At 41.1% G+C, this 19680-nt stretch overlaps 2 protein-coding genes across 3 annotated transcripts in view; one reads left to right on the forward strand and one right to left on the reverse strand.

The window, feature by feature from the left end:
- Positions 1-19680, reverse strand: part of LOC6529412 — a 48843-nt gene that overhangs the window by 27930 nt on the left and 1233 nt on the right. The gene's annotated exons all lie outside the window — the stretch shown is intronic.
- LOC6529415 (chitinase-like protein Idgf1) lies at positions 17733-19264 on the forward strand. The gene is made up of 2 exons (XM_002090383.4): positions 17733-18441; positions 18533-19264. Exons 1-2 carry the CDS (start codon positions 17781-17783, stop codon positions 19189-19191), a joined length of 1320 nt encoding a protein of 439 aa, XP_002090419.1. The 5' UTR covers positions 17733-17780; the 3' UTR covers positions 19192-19264.

Here is a 19680-nt window from a genome sequence, read left to right on the forward strand (position 1 = left end):
AATGAGGGAGATAAAATAATGAAGAAAAGGGGGCAGCCTAGCACAAAGTGTGGAAATTATAAAATGTCGAAGCGTAAAATTAAAAACCCAAAAAGGCAAACAGGCAAACGCAACGAATAAGAAATCCTAAGCCAAGATATTGAAACACAAGTGTGGAGGCAGTGGGGATAAATGACCCCGAGACCCTCGAAGGCGACTCTTCTTGCCTTTTGGGGGCGTGGCCCAGAAGTTGCACCGACAACGAAAGGGTTAAAGGGTCTCTGGGCCCGCAAAATGTGATGGAGATGATCTTTGGCCGTCAAAGTTGCTTCAGACTGAGCTCTCCAATCGATTCCCAGGTCGACTTTCTTTGAGTGTCTGCTAATTGAAGATGTGATGGATAAATTAATAGATACGTGATATAAGGCTGATCGATTAATTGTAAACTTGTCTGAAAAATGAGAACAAGCATTGATGAAATTGAAGAACCAACTAAATTTGACATTTTTTGAAAATTTTATTTATAGATGCTTTTGAAATATTTAGTGTAAGGTATCAGTACAGAGCTTTGTTGGCATTCATGAAACATATATATATTTTATATATTTAGTCCCCTAAAAGGCCCTGCTAAGTTGCAATACTTCAGTACATTACCCCGCCCGATTGCAGACCATATAAATATATATTCGTCACCCCTTCCAATCGAATTGGCAAGCCGCAACGCATTTACTTGTGCAATGGTGCGTGAAATAAATGTCAACCGCAACTTAAACCGCATATGCTGATAGCGCCTAGCACACGCCCCTTCCTCCTAACGCCCCCGCCCCCATCACCCATGTCGCCCATATCACCCACATCACCACCTCCCGAGGGGAACGAACCGCCCGAGACCAAGACACATGGCTATAACCTCCCCCCAGACGATTCGCTTGCCTGGCTTTATCTTTTTATTGGCTGCCATTGCCAAAATAAAAAGGAATAGCCCAGAATCAATGTCGCCTTATGATTCCTTTGCCATTTTTTATGCTTAGCTCGAAAGGTAAATTTTCGACTGACAGTTATAATGTGAGAAATATGCTGTGGATATATCAACATATATGCACGTGCTCGATAAAGATTTCTGTCGGGGTGTTCTGGCACAGGAAGAAATCGTTATTGTTTTCAATAGTTATTTAGCCCTAAATATATATTTTCAGGCATATGAACTATGGAACAATAATAACAAGAAAAGATTTAGCAAGGACTCTAAAATGTAACCAATTTTTGTACTTTGATTAATTGCGGAATTAAAAGGCTGGACGAAGTTGTTCTACCTTTAATAATAAACTCCAGCGATATCAAAATTTTTACAGCACAGACCCTTTTTTACGTGTATGCGGAATAGAACCGGCTAATAAATTTCAAATGCAACAAAGTGTCGAATCGATAGACAGACATGGACAGGGAGAGCGAAACGGGAGGAGGGGGGATACCCCAACAGAAGTGCAACGAAGATTGATCTAGCGGAATGAATGGGCGGCCAAGTGGGGCGGGAGAATGGATGGGGAGGGGTATAGGGGGATGGCAGTGGGTGGCGGTGGGTGGTCGGCAAGTGGAAACAAGCGATTGCGCCCGACTGACTGCGGACATTATTCATTGTTCTCCCTCGGCACAAAACTCCCCTCTTTCGGTCAAAAACAAAAACTTGACCAGACGACCACGAAGCGCAAATAAATTTACTCCCCGCCCAAAAAAGGCGGAGGGGGAGAGGGGAGGCAGGAAAAATTGAGGGGAGCAGACACTCGGTTAAACGTTTGTACAAGCCCATGAAATGTCCTTGCCCGAAAAATCCGAAAAAGGGGGAGAACTCAGTTGAAGCGTCGGGCAGCGGAAAAAATCTCTGGACTTCAGTTCGACAGTGACGCAGGGGGAATTTACTTCATGGATTTCCGGGGTAAGGGGGCTTTGCGCATTTAGTCAGTCAATAAAACTTGTTAACGCCGTAATTGCCGGCAATTTATTTATGTGGGCTTTGTGTGGTTTGCCACTCGGAAGAGAAGAATCGAACTGAAGGACCTCCAACTGAATTATGAGTGAGTCTGCCTAGGTATAAATAGGTGCTTAGATTAGGTTTGGACAGTAATAGAAATATATTTTAATATCAGCTACTTAGTAACTTAGTAAAATTCCTTAAATAAATATTAATGGGATAAGATCTGTTCTTGCAAACCATTTGTGTAACCTTTTCAGCCTATTAACTAAACCTCATTAAACTTTCAATTGCGATTGTCTTCTGATCGAATCTTTTCTGTTTGCTCGCAAAACAATTAAAAGTTCATTAGGAACGCACATGAAAATTAGTCGGGAGCACGCAACAGCTGAGGTTATCGCCAGTTCGTGAGGAGCCCTCGAGTGGGTGAAAGAATCGCAGGGTATTTAATGGGTGTAGTTCGGCCCAGCAAGTTGATTAATTTAAATTGGGTCTCTTGGTGGAAGCGGTGAGGAGACTGCATTTGAGACTGCTCGCATGATTGCGACGAATTAAGTTGTCGCAAGTGTTAAAGTCAGAGTTGTAGGTTGAAAGCTGCTTATTTATCGCTCGGTGCCGCCTTAAACAAGTCGGAAACGCGTTCCACTGGCAAATACAACTTTTCAAAGAGCTAATGAGAAGAGCCGATTTTCCGAGGCAAACATCGGATGGTAATGAAGATTCTAATTGCAGGAAGAAACAAGACGCTTACAACAGGTGGAAAATTACAAAATTTTAATGGTATGTTGTGCGCTATATATATGAAGAAAATCAATTTATTACACTAGGGATTAAAATAAAACTTCTTTCTTTCTTGGTAGTAAATATAATCTTAAATGTGGCCTCACAACAAATTAATCAGGTTAACTACTGGCACTCTAAACTCAAACATGTATTTAAGCTTTTGTATTATTTCATATCATTTTTCAAGCGTTTTATGTTAATTTTAAATTCCATCTGCTCCTGCCAAAAAAATTCCTTTCAACTCTTTGTTGCCCGAAAGTTCAAATGGCTACACAATGTTTTTACAGTCAAACGGCTGACAATTTGCATAAACGTCGCGCGCCCAGATTTTCACCCTTTTCCCGAAAGGAAACCCCCATCGGGGAGGGGAAAATCTGAAAAGCTTTTCGAACGTATGTTACCCTTGCTGTTGTTGCTGTTTTCACACCCAGCTACATGTGACAGGAACAAACTTCCCCCTCCATTTTAAAAAATATTTTTTGAGGACCGTGGGTAGGAATATTTCAACGCATTTTGTTTCATGTGTCAAATTTAGAATGACAGCAAATTTAATCGATTTATGCCTTTGTTTTCCTTCAGTCGCAGATTTCTGTCGAAGAATTTGTGCATTTTAGGGACGTATGTATGTATGTAAGTTTAAAAGCATTTTGGTTAATTAATTTATGCAGCTTTTGTAAAGTGGAAAATGGTTGGGAATACAAAAAAGTTGTTGCCGCAAAAGTTTTTCGATAAAAGGCGAAAGAATTTAATTGAATTCAAATGTCTGCTTGACATGATATTGTATGCACTCGGAAACAATTACTAGCCCCTTTTGAATGAAACTTTTTAAATATTCTGCATTTTGCAATTAAAAATTATGAACAAAAGGTGCACACGAAAAAACTATTTTGTATTTTTTATATTTTCCTATTCCTATGTATGTAAAACAGTAGCCACTTATGAGTTATCCAAACGAAATACAATTTATATGTATATCTGTTCAACAATCAACGTAACGAGTTGAATTTTCCTTTGCAGCGATTAAAAAATTAAAACTAAATTGCCAATTTGCATGTTGGCGCGTTGTTAGTGAATCGCCTGCCTTGCCATAACACCATGGCACATAAATATATATATTATACATATATTTTATATCAAATTAGGCGCAACAATGTCCGAGAGAAAAGGGGGCAACGCGGGGAGGCAAGTTCTCGGTTCTCGTACATTTTAATAAACATTCAAATAAGCTGCGTAGTTTCTGCCGCTGGATGGGTGAGAAATTAATTAAGGCCAGTTGGGAATACAAGGCGCTCTCACAGTTTTCAGCTGGTTCCGTTCGACCGAGGTGTTGAGAGACTTCAATTAGTCTTCGGCAGAATGAACCAGGCATTCTGCAGAATGCGGAGTGGGCACCTCCTCGGGGCATGCTGTTCTACAAAATTGCAGCGGTACATAAAGATAAACTATGGAAAAAAAAATAGAGACGTCAGCCCAAGGGGAAAACCGAAAAAAGCCACGAGACACTGTCACATCTAAATGTGAAATGTGACATGCAATCCCTTATTCAGGTGTACTTTTCACTGTATGTATATAATGCAATATATGTAATTCCTTTCCAAGGCACACAGTTTTTAAGTCTCGACCCCGTAAATTGGCTTTTCCCAAGTGTTTCACCCAAAGCCAATCCTTGAGATCTTATCCGAAACACCGAACGAAAATATCAAATCCAATCACATTGTCTTTTCAAAACCAATTCCAATTGATTTATAAGCCTTCGACTTGGACCCATTGGATCCCTCCATCGTCCCCCTACGATTTTTCCCATTCCGCATCAGTGCAAATGAAGTTGCAAGGGCTCGTTCTCGGGAAAATTTGTGTGTTTTTTCGGCAGAGAGCCAGGCATGCAACCAATTTCTGCCTATGACAGCCGCACAAAAGTTCAACTGATGATACATCGTGCGGCAACTGCAGTCTGCCCACAGAATGGATTGCAGTTGCAGCAACGAGTCTTCATTGTTTCAGTTTTGAGTTCGTTTTGCGGTCGAAAAGTGTTGCAAACTGTGACTGGACGGACGGGGGGCAGCTGGTTTATGAAATGAAAGCAAAGATAAGACCGAAATGGGGGAGTGGTGGGTGGAAAACCTTTCGGGTGGCGGCAAATTGCATTTTGCAATGGGAAACACCAGCCACGGATGTCGCAGGTACACAGCGATTAAAGTCGAACAAACATATATAAATAATATATATTTAATGTCCTGTAATAATATAGAAACATCATTCAGTTCCTTGCATTCTCATGCAATTCATTGCATCACGATATTGGAGGTATGGTTCTGTGAGCACTGTATGATTTTTTACGGTGTATGCACACCCTAAAGAAACGGGCGGTGGGCGGTGCGGTGCCCGGGGCATGTGGATTGGGGGAGTGGTAAGTTGACAATGTGCGAACAAATAATTCCATCAGCAGGAACAAAAGCGTCGAGTGTTTGTTTGGGTGGCGACGATGGCATCGGCTTCGCAATCGAGCTGCGAGCTACGAGCTACGAGCTACGTTGTCCTGGGCGAAAAGGACCAATGCACACATGGACATGGGCATGGGCATGGGAGTATGCATGTGCAATATGTTACACTTGCCGACTGGATGCTGCCACATCCCCATTCTTTGGCAATTCCCCTGCTGTAATCTCGCCCAAGTGCAGTCGGCAATCTTGCAACGCCCTCTTCAAACTGAGTTGCTCGATTATCATTGTTGAAATTTATGAATTGCATTGCTGCAGGAGCATGGACGTAGTACGGGAGAGGGTGAACCCAAGCTGGGTGGGGTTCTGTTTGTCCATTGCACACAGACAACTCAATTTGGGCTCTGTAGATTACGCAGCTAACCCCATTTTTGGGGTAAGTAATGTAAGGAATGTGTATTCAGAGTCGATGATGTTCAACGCCTGTTAGCACAATGAGTTCTTGTGAAACAGAATGCTTTCAATAGCTTAAAATTATTGCACAATTTTCCTACAAATATTTTGGCAACATTAAAAGTTTAAACAAGCATTATTCAGTGGAACACTAGTATACAGAACAATATTTATTTCCGTGGCAATTGGAATGGTATTATGTATCCTCATCACTTTTATATATATTATTTAAAATGTATCCTTATGTATCCTCATCACTTTTATATATATTATTTAAAATAATATTCTTTTAGTAGAGTAATTGCCAGTTACTGTTCCACAGGACATTTGGTGCTAGTACTTCCTCAAGTTCCCTTTGTTTACTTCATATCGCATCTCCTCGTCAGCTTCCTGGTGCATAATTAGTCGTATGTATTATTGGAACTTCATTATAAACGCATTCATTCATACGAATGCTCATCCAGACGATTCTCCCAAAAATAAATCACACTCCCTAAGCACGCAATGTCGACGCCCACGCGGCGTATGTGTAATACTGTGGGTCCGGATAATTTGCGGATGGGTACAGGCTACTTTCAGCACGTCTGAGCCCCATTTAATTGTCCGCTGTAATTTATACGCGCATTAATTGCACATTTCTAACCGCCATAAATCTGCAGCTCAGTTGAAACATTTTCCTTTTTATTAATTTGCCAAAGGGGGTTGGGCCGTCGACAAAAGGTTAAAGTTAATGTGTGGGAAGTTTTCTTTTACCTACTCTAATAAGTAGAAAATTCTATTAGAGATTCTTGGAAAAGAAGATGCAATATTCATTCATAGTGCACGGGGTTGCAAAACTTGTAAAGGAAGGGAAAACTGTGCGGATGTCCAGTGTTTACTAAATTGATTTCATTGTATTAAAAAATAGTTAGATATTGAAGTATTTTTCAATTATAAGCCTACTATTTTTGTATATTCATATGCTACAAAGATGTAATTGCGTAAATACAATAAGTGACTTGTTTAATTTGGTGAACTCCGATTTCTGATAGCTGATCAATAAATAATAACTTATAGTTCGGCGGGTTAGCCCCTGAAATTACTAAAAAAAGAAACACACACATATCCTGGTAGAATTTCATTCTAATTTTGTGGTTTTGCCCATTTGAGTTCATGATGATGATGATGATGGTGATGCCGCCCATTGGCCAGCTCATTGCAATTTCGCCGACCAATTCCGTGGCCCCGGGATCGTCCCCTTTTTTCCTGGCAACCGCACCGAAAACTGGCAGAAAACCCCCACTATATCATCGCCCCAATCCCATTCCCGTTCCCACTCCCGTTCCCGTTCCCGTTCCCAACTCTCCGGCCATTTGTCGAAAGCAATATTTTCTGCATGCAAACCAAAAAATTTGCATATAAATGCGAAAACGCATTCAAACTAACAACGACCGAAAGGAGGAGCGAAGTGCAGGACGCGGATATTGCAGTGGACTGAGAACTGGGACTGCAAATGGAGCTGTAGCTTCAGTTTCAGTTTCGGGGCATTCGGGGCTTTCGTGGGACGGTTTGGGGGACCATGCGGACGGAGGCTTCATTTGCAGTGAAATAAATAAAGATGGAAAAAATGAAGTTTGCAGTGCGAAACGCGCCATCGAAAATGTACGAAAAAGTAATTAACTTGTGGGCCTGACCCGGCTAAAATGGCTTTTGGGTGGTTCGGGGATACCGACAAATGCAAATTTGGCCAAATGCACATTGCACTTTCAGTTGATGGCGGCCATTGTCGATGTCATCGTGGCTGGCCAATAGAAAACAGTGGAAAAAACACATATATTGTGGAGTAACATTTCTCTTTAACAGTTAATCAGATAAATATACAAACTTCTTAAATATATTTCTGTAGGAGCGGGAATTATTATAGATTATTTTCATTTTGCATGAAAATATGCAAACATTCTGTAGATCAAAGGTGTAATTTTCTGGAAAAACCATTGAACATTCCTGGAGTGTTAACTAATATGCCATAATTCAAAACCACTGTTTCGCGACGGCCATTGCCAACACAGACACACTTATGCACGGCACACTCGCACACCCAGCTCAATTGCATGCAGAACCGGCCACGCCCCCTACTCTGCCCACTCGGACGGCCTTCCCTCCCCCTTTCCCCGGGAAACTATCCTACCATCCTACTGCCCAGCCCTACCGCATTGCCACCCCAACACCCCGCACCCCCCAAACACCATGCCCTGCACCACAGACACCGCATGGCCGACAAAATAATATCATTTGACGATCAAAGTAATTATTTTGCTTTGGTCTACAGCATAATTGCGGGTTCTACTCCGACTGCGGGGTTGGCCTAGGGTTAAGGCCGGAGGGGTGCTGAGGAGAAAGAGGAGGAGAAGGGGGAGGAGGCTCTGGGAGGCGGAAGGGGAGGAGCGGTCTTGGTGGCTTGGGCATTGGACATCGCATGGCCGTCGCTTTGGTTGGCTGATTGCCCGCCCAAATGTACAGTGGTGCCCTCGATGGCGATCGTTCTAATTAATTTTGTTATTAGGGGTAGAAAAATAAGTAATGGTCACGGTCAATTAAGGTAATACTAAATATCATATCAACAAATATATTCTATAGTATGCACACAACCGATTTTTACTTTGCAAGAGTAGTGGCTATATTTAATATTGTAATAAAGAAGTAAGAACATTTAAAGAATATATTTTGTAGTTTCCGCATATTATTAATTCATTATTTTTTGTGTTTAGTTATGAGTTTCGTGCCACTGTGCCCTGGGAAATAGTCGTACTTCAGCCGGTTGGTACTTGCTACTGGCGGCCCCTCGCCCAGTGATGTTTGCCTTTTTGCACATGGTTGACATTTTCAGCAACGCCATTTTGGCCATGTTGGCAGAGGGCTGGCGATGTTTTATGGCCGAGAAAAAGGGAAAATATTCGGTAAGATGGGGGAGCTAAGTGGGCCTGCACTTTTCCGAATAAAATGTCGCGCACTCGCTCTTTTGCGGGCCAAGCCGATGCAGAAAATATGCAAATGCATGCAACAATTTCCCCGGCCAGACGCCATTTTGTGGCATCAACTTTTGTGCGCCGACCGAACACGAGAAACCCAAATAAATTTATGTCATTGCCCGAAACAGAAAAGGAGGAAAACAGCAACAAACCAGAAGCGAAATTGCTAAAATTTTGAAATTGCATGCCAAGCGGAACTCACGAAAATTGAGCTGAATTTTTCCTTATTATTTTCGCTTTATATACACAGCATTTTGAATGTGCGCAGGAATATATATTTGCAAGTGCTGCACAAGGCGAAATTTTTAAATAACAATCATTTCCATTTGCGGCAATTCAATAAAATGCAACAAACTCAAAACATCTAGAACTACCTTTACTGTAACCGTAAATGCGTGAAAGATATTTTAAAATATTTTTGAATCGGATGTACAAAAAATAGTAGGGTTTTTCTCAATGTGGTACTGTGCGCCTGTTTCCTAATTACAGTTAAAAGCTCTCCCTCCACGTGGCCATTAAAAAGTTAGTCGAAAAGTTTTCCTTTCTGGCCAATTGTTGGCAAAGTGCTGAATTTTCGGTTCTTTTCAAAGCGTCGGAAAAACGCTGAACTATAGAGAGTAGATATCTGCACATCTCACTCTATAAGCCACAAAAACTAAATCGAAACTTCCAACTGTCGGCTGAGCAACAGAAAAAAGTAATCAAAATGCAAAATGCGGAGTGGCGGATGCAGGAGCAGGAAATATGGCCCCGGGCCATACCGCCAAACTGCATTCCAAATCAACAACAGAAGCTAACACAACATGCATCAAGCCCATCAACATCCCCATCAGCAAAGGCAACAACAACCGACTACGACTTCGACTCCGACTCCGGACCAGGCCAACAGCCAAAGAGCCCAACAGCCAACAAAGTAGCAGCCGAAAATGGACGAAGGTGGCAGCGCAATAACCTGATCTATGCCCAACTCGTGGCCAACTATTCTGCACAGATAGAAAAACACATCCGAATAGGTGCACATTTGGTTTGGTTCAGGCCTGGAACACTTTGAAGCATAATTTTACATTTTAAGACTTGTATTATAATTAGAAAATTATTGTATGTAGATCATGGATATTTTTCATACCAAAGCATTTGTTTAAACGATTTATTAAACCCTATTAATCTAATGAGCCCTAACAATCTCCTAAATTTATAAAATGTTTGTCTAGTACGACAATAAAAATCTATCTTTGTTTAGCAATAAGTTTATTGTCGGCAAATGCTGAAATTTATATCAGATCTCCATGCTCCTGTCCAAAACTGACTTATTAAAGCAGAGGAAATATTATTTTCATTAATTTTTTGTATTGCAATAGTATTTTTTCTGTGCATTTTAGACAGATAGGCAGGCAAACTATTATAGAGAGAAGACCCGACACTTATTACTCACCCAACCACTCCGAAGTTCGTAATGAACTTGGGGCATTTGATTGACTCGAAGACTCAAAAAGCCGCACAGCAACTCCGCGAATCGCGACTTCGCCATATTTGCTATGAAAAATCGCAGTTGCCGTTGGAGTGAAGTGGAGTGGAGGCAATGAATGAATGATGAATGCCAGTTATAGACGGGCTGAAGGCTGGGTCTTCATATCGGATCGGGGGAAACTTGGAAACATGGCAACATGGAAGCCGGCAGTCGCAGTTGCAGGCCGCAGAGCAACATCTAAATGTGAATTTTATGCATTTTATACAAGACGAAAATGGAGACGCGACACAGTGGGACAACATCAATTGGATAACAATGAAGTATAAATAATTTTAGTTCACAGTAGAAGTTGAAAAAGAAAATGCCTTTTAGGTAATAAGAAGTGTTCCTATAAATACGATCTACCACTTTTTGCCAATCTGGATAGTATTTATATGTGAATATTACTCAGTCAAATCATCGACATATGTAAATAAAATTCAATTCAAGTTAAATTTATCGTACGGATTGTCTTTAAAGAATTATAATTAAGTTAATGATCTGTCAACGATTTTTCTAATTAAATTTTGTGCATCTACAGGACAAGTGCTTTTACTAAAATTGATCCGTTTTAGAATTGAAAAGAACATTCCCACTGTGCCAAAACTGAGGTGAGGATGTGGCGCGGCTTGCGCAACATGTAATCCTTGATGCGGCATGGCGGCATATATACCCAATATATATACATATGTATATATGTATGTGGCACATCAATAGCTATATATAAATGCGAATATATATAATATAAAAAGTGCTTTAGGCGCGGCACAGCTTTTTCAGCACCAGAAGCAGCGGCAGATGGCAGCTGAAAGATGCAAAGATACAAAGATACATGAGGGCATCGGAGGATGATGACGCAGTCCTCGAGCAGGGGCGTTGCGGGAAGGGGGCGTTCAAGGGAAGAGGGGCGGACAAACCGAGGTGCAGACATTGCGCATAATTTCGCGTACGTTTTGTGAATTTGTAATTTTGAAATTATTATTGCCAGGGCGGCGGAAGCGGGAGACGAAGTGAGACAAGGAGCTCCATGTGAGCCATGTTCTCGTCTTCGTGGCCTTCTTCTCATCTCATTGCGGTGCTGGTTGGAACAAATTGTGTCTGATTGGAAGTCTCTACCAAGTTGTGCCATGGCTTTCAGCTCTTTTCGATTTGATTCGCTGCAGAAAAAAGACATTACCAGCAAGGGAAAACAGGAATCTCGAAGGCGTTGCCCGCTTTTATGGAATTGGAAATTTCAGCGCATATATATTTTTTCTGAGAGGTGAGAGCTCCGCCACCCACACTCACACCTTTTTCTTTTTTGGGAGCCCTTTCACCGCATTTTCCTCGGGTAAACTCATTTCCCTCAAAAAAGTAAGCGTTCCATTAGGCGGGCTTTTGACCAATTTTTAAGCGACGCGCTTGCGGTTATTTACACAAGAGTCCACGGTACTTCAGTTCCTCGACTATTAGATACCCATTGCTCAGCTAGTGTACGTTTAATGTAGTTTTTGGCATATCAATTAAAATGAACGAGATAAATAATAAAAAAAAGGAAAAAAAAAAATTTTTTAAGATTGTGACACCCGAGGAACGGGTATAAAAAGCAACAATAATATCAATAAATTAGTTTTTTAGAAATATTTTACACTGTACGCATCTGCGGACACCATAGAATATGGAAAAAATTACCTCCGCAACTCATCACCAGCGCAAGTGAACTGAACTGAACTCTCAACTGTTTACTCATGTAAATAATTAAGCAAAATAATGGCGCAGCAACAGCAACAACGAGGAAGGACCTTCGTTATGCGGCAGTGATTTTTCACACACGTATATACATGGGTGTCCAGCTGCGTGCGAGTGTGTGTGTGCCAACAAAAAGACAAAGTGACGCTCAGGTTCATTGTTGTGGGTCCTTTTTTTTGGTCCTTAGCACGCGTTGCCCTCAACTCTTTAGCCAGCATATATGTATGTATATATATACAAATATATATATCCCCTGATTCATCCTTGCGTGTCTGGCGTGTGAAAAAATGGTCAGCTTTATTTTTCATATTGTTAAGCAGGCACTCACACACAAAAGGGACCTCACGCAGCCTCATGCATTTTTTAACAAATTTATTGGGCGTAAAAAATGGTATTTAATTGTGTGTTTGGAATTGTTTTCCGCGCTATAGGAGATTAAGGGAAAGGCGGAAAAGAACACATTGAAAAAGCGTTTCACAAATTCAGGTGCAAATAACTGGCAGTCAAAGCTAAAAGTTGTAACGATCTAAGACAAGTAAATATTTAAATATAGTAGGAACGTAGAGGCAGGGAATTTTCCTTAGCGTTTTCCAGCACATCCTATGTATGTAAGTGTGAAATCCTCCACCGAAAACCACCTAAAAACCGAATGCAAACCACTTTGCCTTCCTCCCATCGGCCACCGCAGAAAAGTGCGGCCAAGTCGTCTTGACTCCTATTTACCTTGGCGCAAATACCATTTGCCAGGCTAAGAAGTGAAATTGTAAATGAATTATTGGATCCATTAGCAAAATCCATTTACACAAATTTAATGCCAAAGCAGCTGGCTACCCCATTCCAGTGCTGTGCGAAGAAAACTTTACACACTTCGTTGAACTTTTTGGCAGACGAAAGGCTAAAGTAGAAAGGCCGCAAAGGGGTTGAGTTGGGCTGAGGTGGAAATAAGAACTTAGCAATTAAAAAATAAGCAAAGCAAAAGAAAACATTTTTAGAATTACGCATAATGCGCAAAGGGGTTGTGATTGCAAAAGAGGTTTTCCTCAGACTGGCCCAAAACTTCCGTTTGCTCAGTGAAATCGAGCGATTTGCATAGGAAAATAGACAAATGTGGATGGTCTGTGAATTTGGCCTCCAGCTAGAAGAACCCAGACTTGTTCGAGGGATGGGTCTTGTCACAATATTATTTTAACTTTGGCCTTAAGTAAGAGTTGGTGGTATTATTCGAGTTTCTCCAAAACGATTTTTTAGAAGTAGACTGAACTGTACATCCGATGTAGACAGCGCTGTTTTATGTGATTAGTTATTGGTTTATTTTATTAATGTATTGTTTGTGATCAACAGGCAACAAAAAATTGGCAAGCGCAGTTTATGTAACAATAACATGGCCGCAAATTTATTTACTTTTTTTACGCACTCGCTTTTCAATTTATTTACAAACCACTTAATTTGTTTTTATTTAATCAGATTCTGATTTAATTACATATTATATGCCGCGTTAAGTCCGAAATTAAAAATGCATACGCTTCGATTCCAGATTTTCATTTTTTCCCCCAATTCCCCATCAATATTTATTGGAGTGTCCACGTGGCTCAGTGTTTTTTAATGCAATTACGGGCAATGCAAACAATTGGTTTTTATGGACTTATAAACCATTTTTATGACCAACTTGTCTGTCTCTGCTTTCACCCTCTCTGCCGAGATTTATATCCTGCTTTATATTTTTATATGTATTCATATTTTTTCGCAGCTCTGTTTGAATATTGTTGGTAGTGTGCATTAAGTGGCATTAATTATTATTTATGACATTGTTTTTGTCATTTGATTTTGATGATATTTTTCAATGAATTATTGCCGCCGCGACTTTCTTTTGTTCCGTTTCGTATAAAATACAAATTAATTAGACTGGCCCAAACTTTTTAAAAATATGGAAATACTTAGTTCCGGCCATGTAAAAAACTAGTCATTATTTTGCGTTACTTGACTCCTGACACCTATCTATCTCAAAGTAACAAAGTACTTCCCATTACGTTTTAGCCTTTTCCGAATAGTACGCTCTGCAGTAGTGCAAAAAACGCATTTTGATTGACCACAAAGCGGGATATTGATTTACGGCAACAGTTATCAGAAAGTGTAGGACGGAATTGGCCAGAAATGAGGCTTAATGCTGAGCCAGGGCCAACTGTCGCCAGTCGCCACCGCCACTAAGGCTTCCCTTCAGCTTCTGCTGACACTTGAGCATCTGAGGGCCGGTAAATCACATGAGCCGGGCCAAGGGCCAACCGAAAGCCAGGCCAATAAGCCAGTCAGTTAGCTGCAACTGGTAACTCGAGCCCACAAAAGGGAACACATCAGGCTGGCCAAATCGACGCCAGAGCCAATTGAGCAGAAAACCAGAAGGCGCCATCGAGGAGAGCAAATCGGGGAATCGACGTGCGACGTGGTAACAATCCTTTTGGGCCATGGTATTTTGACACTTGCCACTCAACGACAACAGTTATTTGGGCTTATAATGAATATGAGCAACACACCGAAGGTCATGCTGCTCAAAGCGAAGTCCTTCAAGGTCCTCTTGGTTTTTTTGTATTTGGTATTTGGTACTTGGTATTCTGTGTTCTGTTTTCTGTATTGGTGACATGTGGCGCCATGTAGTCATCTGCAAAGCAACCAAACCAAAGCAATATCCGGACCCGGCAACGAGCAGGAAACCCAAGCTGACAGATAGATGGATAAATTCCAAACTTACTTTGCGACCCGAAGTTTCTAATGAAGACAACAACAAAATGTCCTCTCCTAATGAATGGCAGTCAGGGCGATTTCTAGACGGACTGCCTCCTTGTAATGAACCTCCAACCTCGTCATGGACACAGATAGCTCAAGAAGTGCTCTTTGACTCATTAAAAATTAAAAGCTCTAGGTGGGATGTATCTTTTTTAGGCTGCACTCTATAATGCCGACCATAATGGGCCACTTTGCTCGGAATAAGTAGATTACATCTAAAAATGCATTGCATATTTGTGAGAGTTGTTTCAGACGATGAATTTTTGAAAAATAGTACACATACTTAAAAATGAAATTAAGACTATTATTGAATTTTGCAATGCATTAGGAAGGGTGTGCCATATTCGCTTTTGTCATTAACTTTATTCTTCTGCTGTTTTTCGCTACATCCATTCCTTTCGCGCTAGAATCAACAACAATTTTTAATTTCATTTTTCAAACGTCGCTTTGATACCTGCACGCCGCATTAGCACCCCAGATCCCTTAGACCAAAAAAAATTGAAATCCAAGGCTCGACCCAGAATTTCCTACTGATGGACTCACTGAACGATTGACTGAGTGACTGAATGAATGAGTGACTGACTACTGCCCAGCCCTCGCCTGATAATTTGATATGCCCCGGTCTGTTAATGCGGTGGGTTCATAAGGGCGAAAATGGGGTGGGGGCGTTTTAATTTTATTTGCACAAAAATGCGCGTCAATATTACCGAAAAAATACATTTAGACAAGACGGCGTTGCCCCGTGTTGTTTTCGTTTCGTTTTTTTGCTCTGTGGCCAAAGCAAATAAAATTCATTATGAATTTCTAATTATATTGCAAAGGCCACCCTCAAAAAAAGCCAAAAGTTGCCTCAAAAAAGTTTACATTTTTTCCAAGCCCCCTTTTGGAAAATGTCAAGCCGCACATTTGACAATGATGAATTTCCTGTTGGCCAGCAACCCCCAGAAAGGCGGCCAAAAAAAATGCTTTAGATAAACTGATTAGGCACATCAATTGGGCAGAGCACTCGTCTCTTCTGGCGGCAATGGAAAGCGGTCGCCTAATGGCAATTGTTTTGTGAAAATTGAATTTTCCTCTGTTCTGGCGGGCATTGCATTGTCTGCCCGGTTACAAAAACTTCGGAAAAGCGTCGGCTGTCTAATTAGAAATATGAAATAAGGCAAATGTTTTGCGGTTTTCTGCACCTGCTGCCACAGATAATGAGGCTGAAGGTGAGCCTGGGGATGGCAAAGGTATTTGTTTAAATTATTATTGGACTTAATTATTGCCAAGCGGGATCCGAAGAATGCGCAATAATGGAAACCAATTTCAAGTTTTCCCGGCAAGGAGGTAAATAAAAATGTGAGAAAGGCTCAAGGGGATTGGAAGTGTTCAGTTTTCGTGGTGTTCGTACAATTGATGTTGATAATTTACAAAGGATTTCAAATGACTAAATGGTATTGTTTTGTACTTGTAATTTATATTCCTTGAAAATGAAATTAGAAGAGTAGCCGAACAGAACAAGTCATTAAATAAGGCCAGGATATAAGGAAAAAAAGAACTCTTTAAGAACGAAAGTGGTTTGAAAGAGTCTTATTTTCAGGTCCGACTTTCCCATATAGGTTTTATCAAACACTAAAGCTTATGTCCACACCACAGCTCAGCTCATAAGTGTAATTTAATCTGACCGTATAGCACATTAATTCACACATTAAGCTATTTGGCATTGATTTCTATTTGCCCAGAATGGTGGACTGATTGATGATATCGAAACTAGCTGAAATAAACACACCAAACGACCCAAAAAGACCAAAGCAAATAGTTGGTAGATGGAAATGGGGATTTGTGGCTAATAGACAGTGGACATGGGCTAAGGTCAGAGTTGGTTGGGCTTATATCTGGGCCACCATCATATACATAGGACAGATATATGTACATACACATTGTATGTGCGGAGGGGTAGGGTGTGGGGCAAACAATGAGCTGATGATGAGCCGGGCCTCCGATATAAATCAAACAACAATGAGAGACACAGATACAGATATGGCTGCGGATAAAACGCACACACAATCGAGGACATTCGAGGATAATGCCGCCTCTCATCACGAACACGCCTTTCAGACCTCGCCCCCCGATTTTCCCGAGTTTTCATTGTCAACGCTAAGCAGCGTGTGAGGATTATTTCGCATTCTTCGGCAAGGACCCGCCATGTCCTTTGTCTAATTGGTTGTGTCACATACTCGTAGTCGTACGAGAGTAGATCCCTGAGTACATCGGATCAGAGATCCATCCCCATCGCTTTGTTGTGACTGTCGTCATTAGCTGTCCCATTTCGACTTCTGCCCAAGGACCATCTTTCGCTGCTTTGTTTGGGGTATTTAATGCTTCAATTGATTCCTGATTTAAGTGCCTCCCCGTGTGCCCAAACCAGCTGCCGAAGATCCGGCAGCCCAGCAGGTTGTCCTCCACTCGAGAGTCGGCTCTTTTGGAGCGGTTCGGGTCAGCTAATTGAAAGTCTTTCACCTTCATCAGGAGCCAAATGTCGACAGCGATGATGATGCGTAAAAAGAGGTAGATCATGAAGTAAGCTATGGCTATGTATCGAAGATATTGAATTCCTGTTGGTATCAACTGTATTATATATACAGTTGTTAAAAGCACCACAACACATAAGCACTAAAAACTGCGTTTTAATGATTAATTCAAAATAGTAAACCATACATTTTTATTGTAGTACTCTAAGAGTTCATATAAAAAAGATTTATTTAATTAAAAAACTTGCATTATAACCTTCAATTATCTTCTAAGTTCTTGTCAATAATTATTATTTATAACATATAACTTTTGTTTATTTCAGTACCCTTTGCAAAATCCAAAACACTCGCTAAAAACGTGAAATATATTGCCATAAAAAAGACCCCTAAAAGTTGAGTCACGGCAATTCGTGAAACTGAATTAGCTGACAGGGCATCACAAACAAACGCAATAAAGTCGGAAAGCATTGACAGGAACTACGTAATGCCTGGAAACCAGATAATGGCATCATCGGCAGAACAGTGAGATAAGCAAAAATACAGCAGCTGAGCTATAAAGCTTTTGAATGGGATTTCAGTTGCTAGTTATCAGCCATAAAGTCAGGACGTGGTCTCTGCCAAAAGATGAGATTCCAGTTGTGTTATTTACTGGGCTTGCTCAGTGTGACAAGCCTGAGCCATGCTGCCAGCAATCTGATTTGCTATTATGACTCCACCTCGTACTTGCGCCAAGGTTTGGCCAAAATGCATACCCACGAACTGGATTTGGCCCTGCAGTTCTGCACCCATTTGGTTTACGGATATGCGGGCCTGAAGGCCGGAACCCTGGAGCTATTCAGTCTGAATGTGGACCTGGACATGTTCTACTACAAGGAAATCACCGCGCTGCGACAGAAGTTTCCCCAACTGAAAATTCTCCTCAGCGTGGGTGGAGATCGCGATGTGGATGAGGCCCACCCCAATAAATATGTGGAGCTTCTGGAGGCGAATCGCACTTTTCAGCAGAACTTTATAGACAGCAGCATGATTTTGGTAAAAAGAAATGGATTCGATGGACTCGATCTCGCATTCCAGTTGCCCCGCAATAAGCCCAGAAAAGTCCACGGATCCCTGGGAACTTACTGGAAGTCATTCAAGAAGCTCTTCACTGGTGACTTTGTTGTGGATCCTCTGGCGGAACAGCACAAGTCACAGTTTACCGATCTGGTGGGGAACCTAAAGAATGCATTTCGTTCTGCCAATCTCATGCTGTCTCTGACAGTCCTGCCCAATGTAAACTCCACTTGTAAGTGTAATCAATTATATATATACATACATATATATATCCATTATTTTTGTTGCATGTAGTAGAAACAATTTTATCAACCTTTTTGCAGGGTACTTTGATGTCCCCAAACTGCATCCCCAGTTCGAATATATCAACCTGGCTGCCTTCGACTTTCTCACCCCAGTACGAAATCCGGAGGAGGCGGACTTCACAGCTCCGATTTTCTTCCAGGACGAGCAGAATCGCTTGCCGCACTCGAATGTGGAGTTTCAGGTTAATTACTGGCTGCAGAATAATTGTCCCGGCCAGAAGTTGAACCTGGGAATAGCCAGTTATGGGAGGGCTTGGAAACTATCGAAGGGATCCGGACTCAGTGGAGCTCCCATTGTTCAAGAGACATGTGGAGCTGCACCCGGCGGAATACAAATCCAGAGTGCTGACGGCTTACTCAGTTGGCCGGAGATTTGCTCCAAGTTGTCGCAGAACGCATCCGCTCAATATAGAGGAGAAATGGCTCCGCTCCGCAAGGTCACAGATCTCACACAGAAATACGGAAACTACGCCCTCCGACCTGCGGATGATAATGGAGATTTTGGCGTTTGGCTGAGCTTCGATGATCCGGATTTTGCTGGAATCAAGGCGGCATATGCCAAGGGTAAAGGACTCGGAGGAGTTGCCATTTTTGATTTAAGTTACGATGACTTCCGTGGACTTTGCACTGGGCAAAAGTTCCCCATTGTGCGATCGATAAAGTACTTTATGGGATAGATAATTTGTTAGTTATTGCTAATAGTCTTCTAAGATTTTAAATAAATTTTTCATTTGATGTACAAATATTAAATGGTTTTTGGTTTACTATGTTTATGGAAAAAGGAATTACTGAAACAAAAACGAATTTGATTTACTTTACAATAATGTCCAAATACAATTTGTTGATAATAGTTTCAAAAATACTTAAAAGACCAAAATAAAATGTTTTGAGCGGATAGTAAATTTAACTCTCAGACATTCTGTGTACGTACTTCAAAAACTGAATTATAAAGTGCGTGTGATAAAGTAAATCATGATTTATAGACGGGTATTACCACCACATTTAGTTCTACATGTGTACTTGCGAAATAAATCGAAAATACTGTTTTCGGATTCTAATCAGCAAGCGCGTTTCAATGTTTTAAGATTAATGGCTTGTTTTTTTATTTTTTACTTTTAGAGGTCTCAACGTTTTGACCCTGCGTCTGCCTCGTCGCAATCGTCGTC

This window comes from Drosophila yakuba, chromosome 2R (assembly GCF_016746365.2).
Source record: "Drosophila yakuba strain Tai18E2 chromosome 2R, Prin_Dyak_Tai18E2_2.1, whole genome shotgun sequence".
NCBI classification, from domain to species: domain Eukaryota; kingdom Metazoa; phylum Arthropoda; class Insecta; order Diptera; family Drosophilidae; genus Drosophila; species Drosophila yakuba.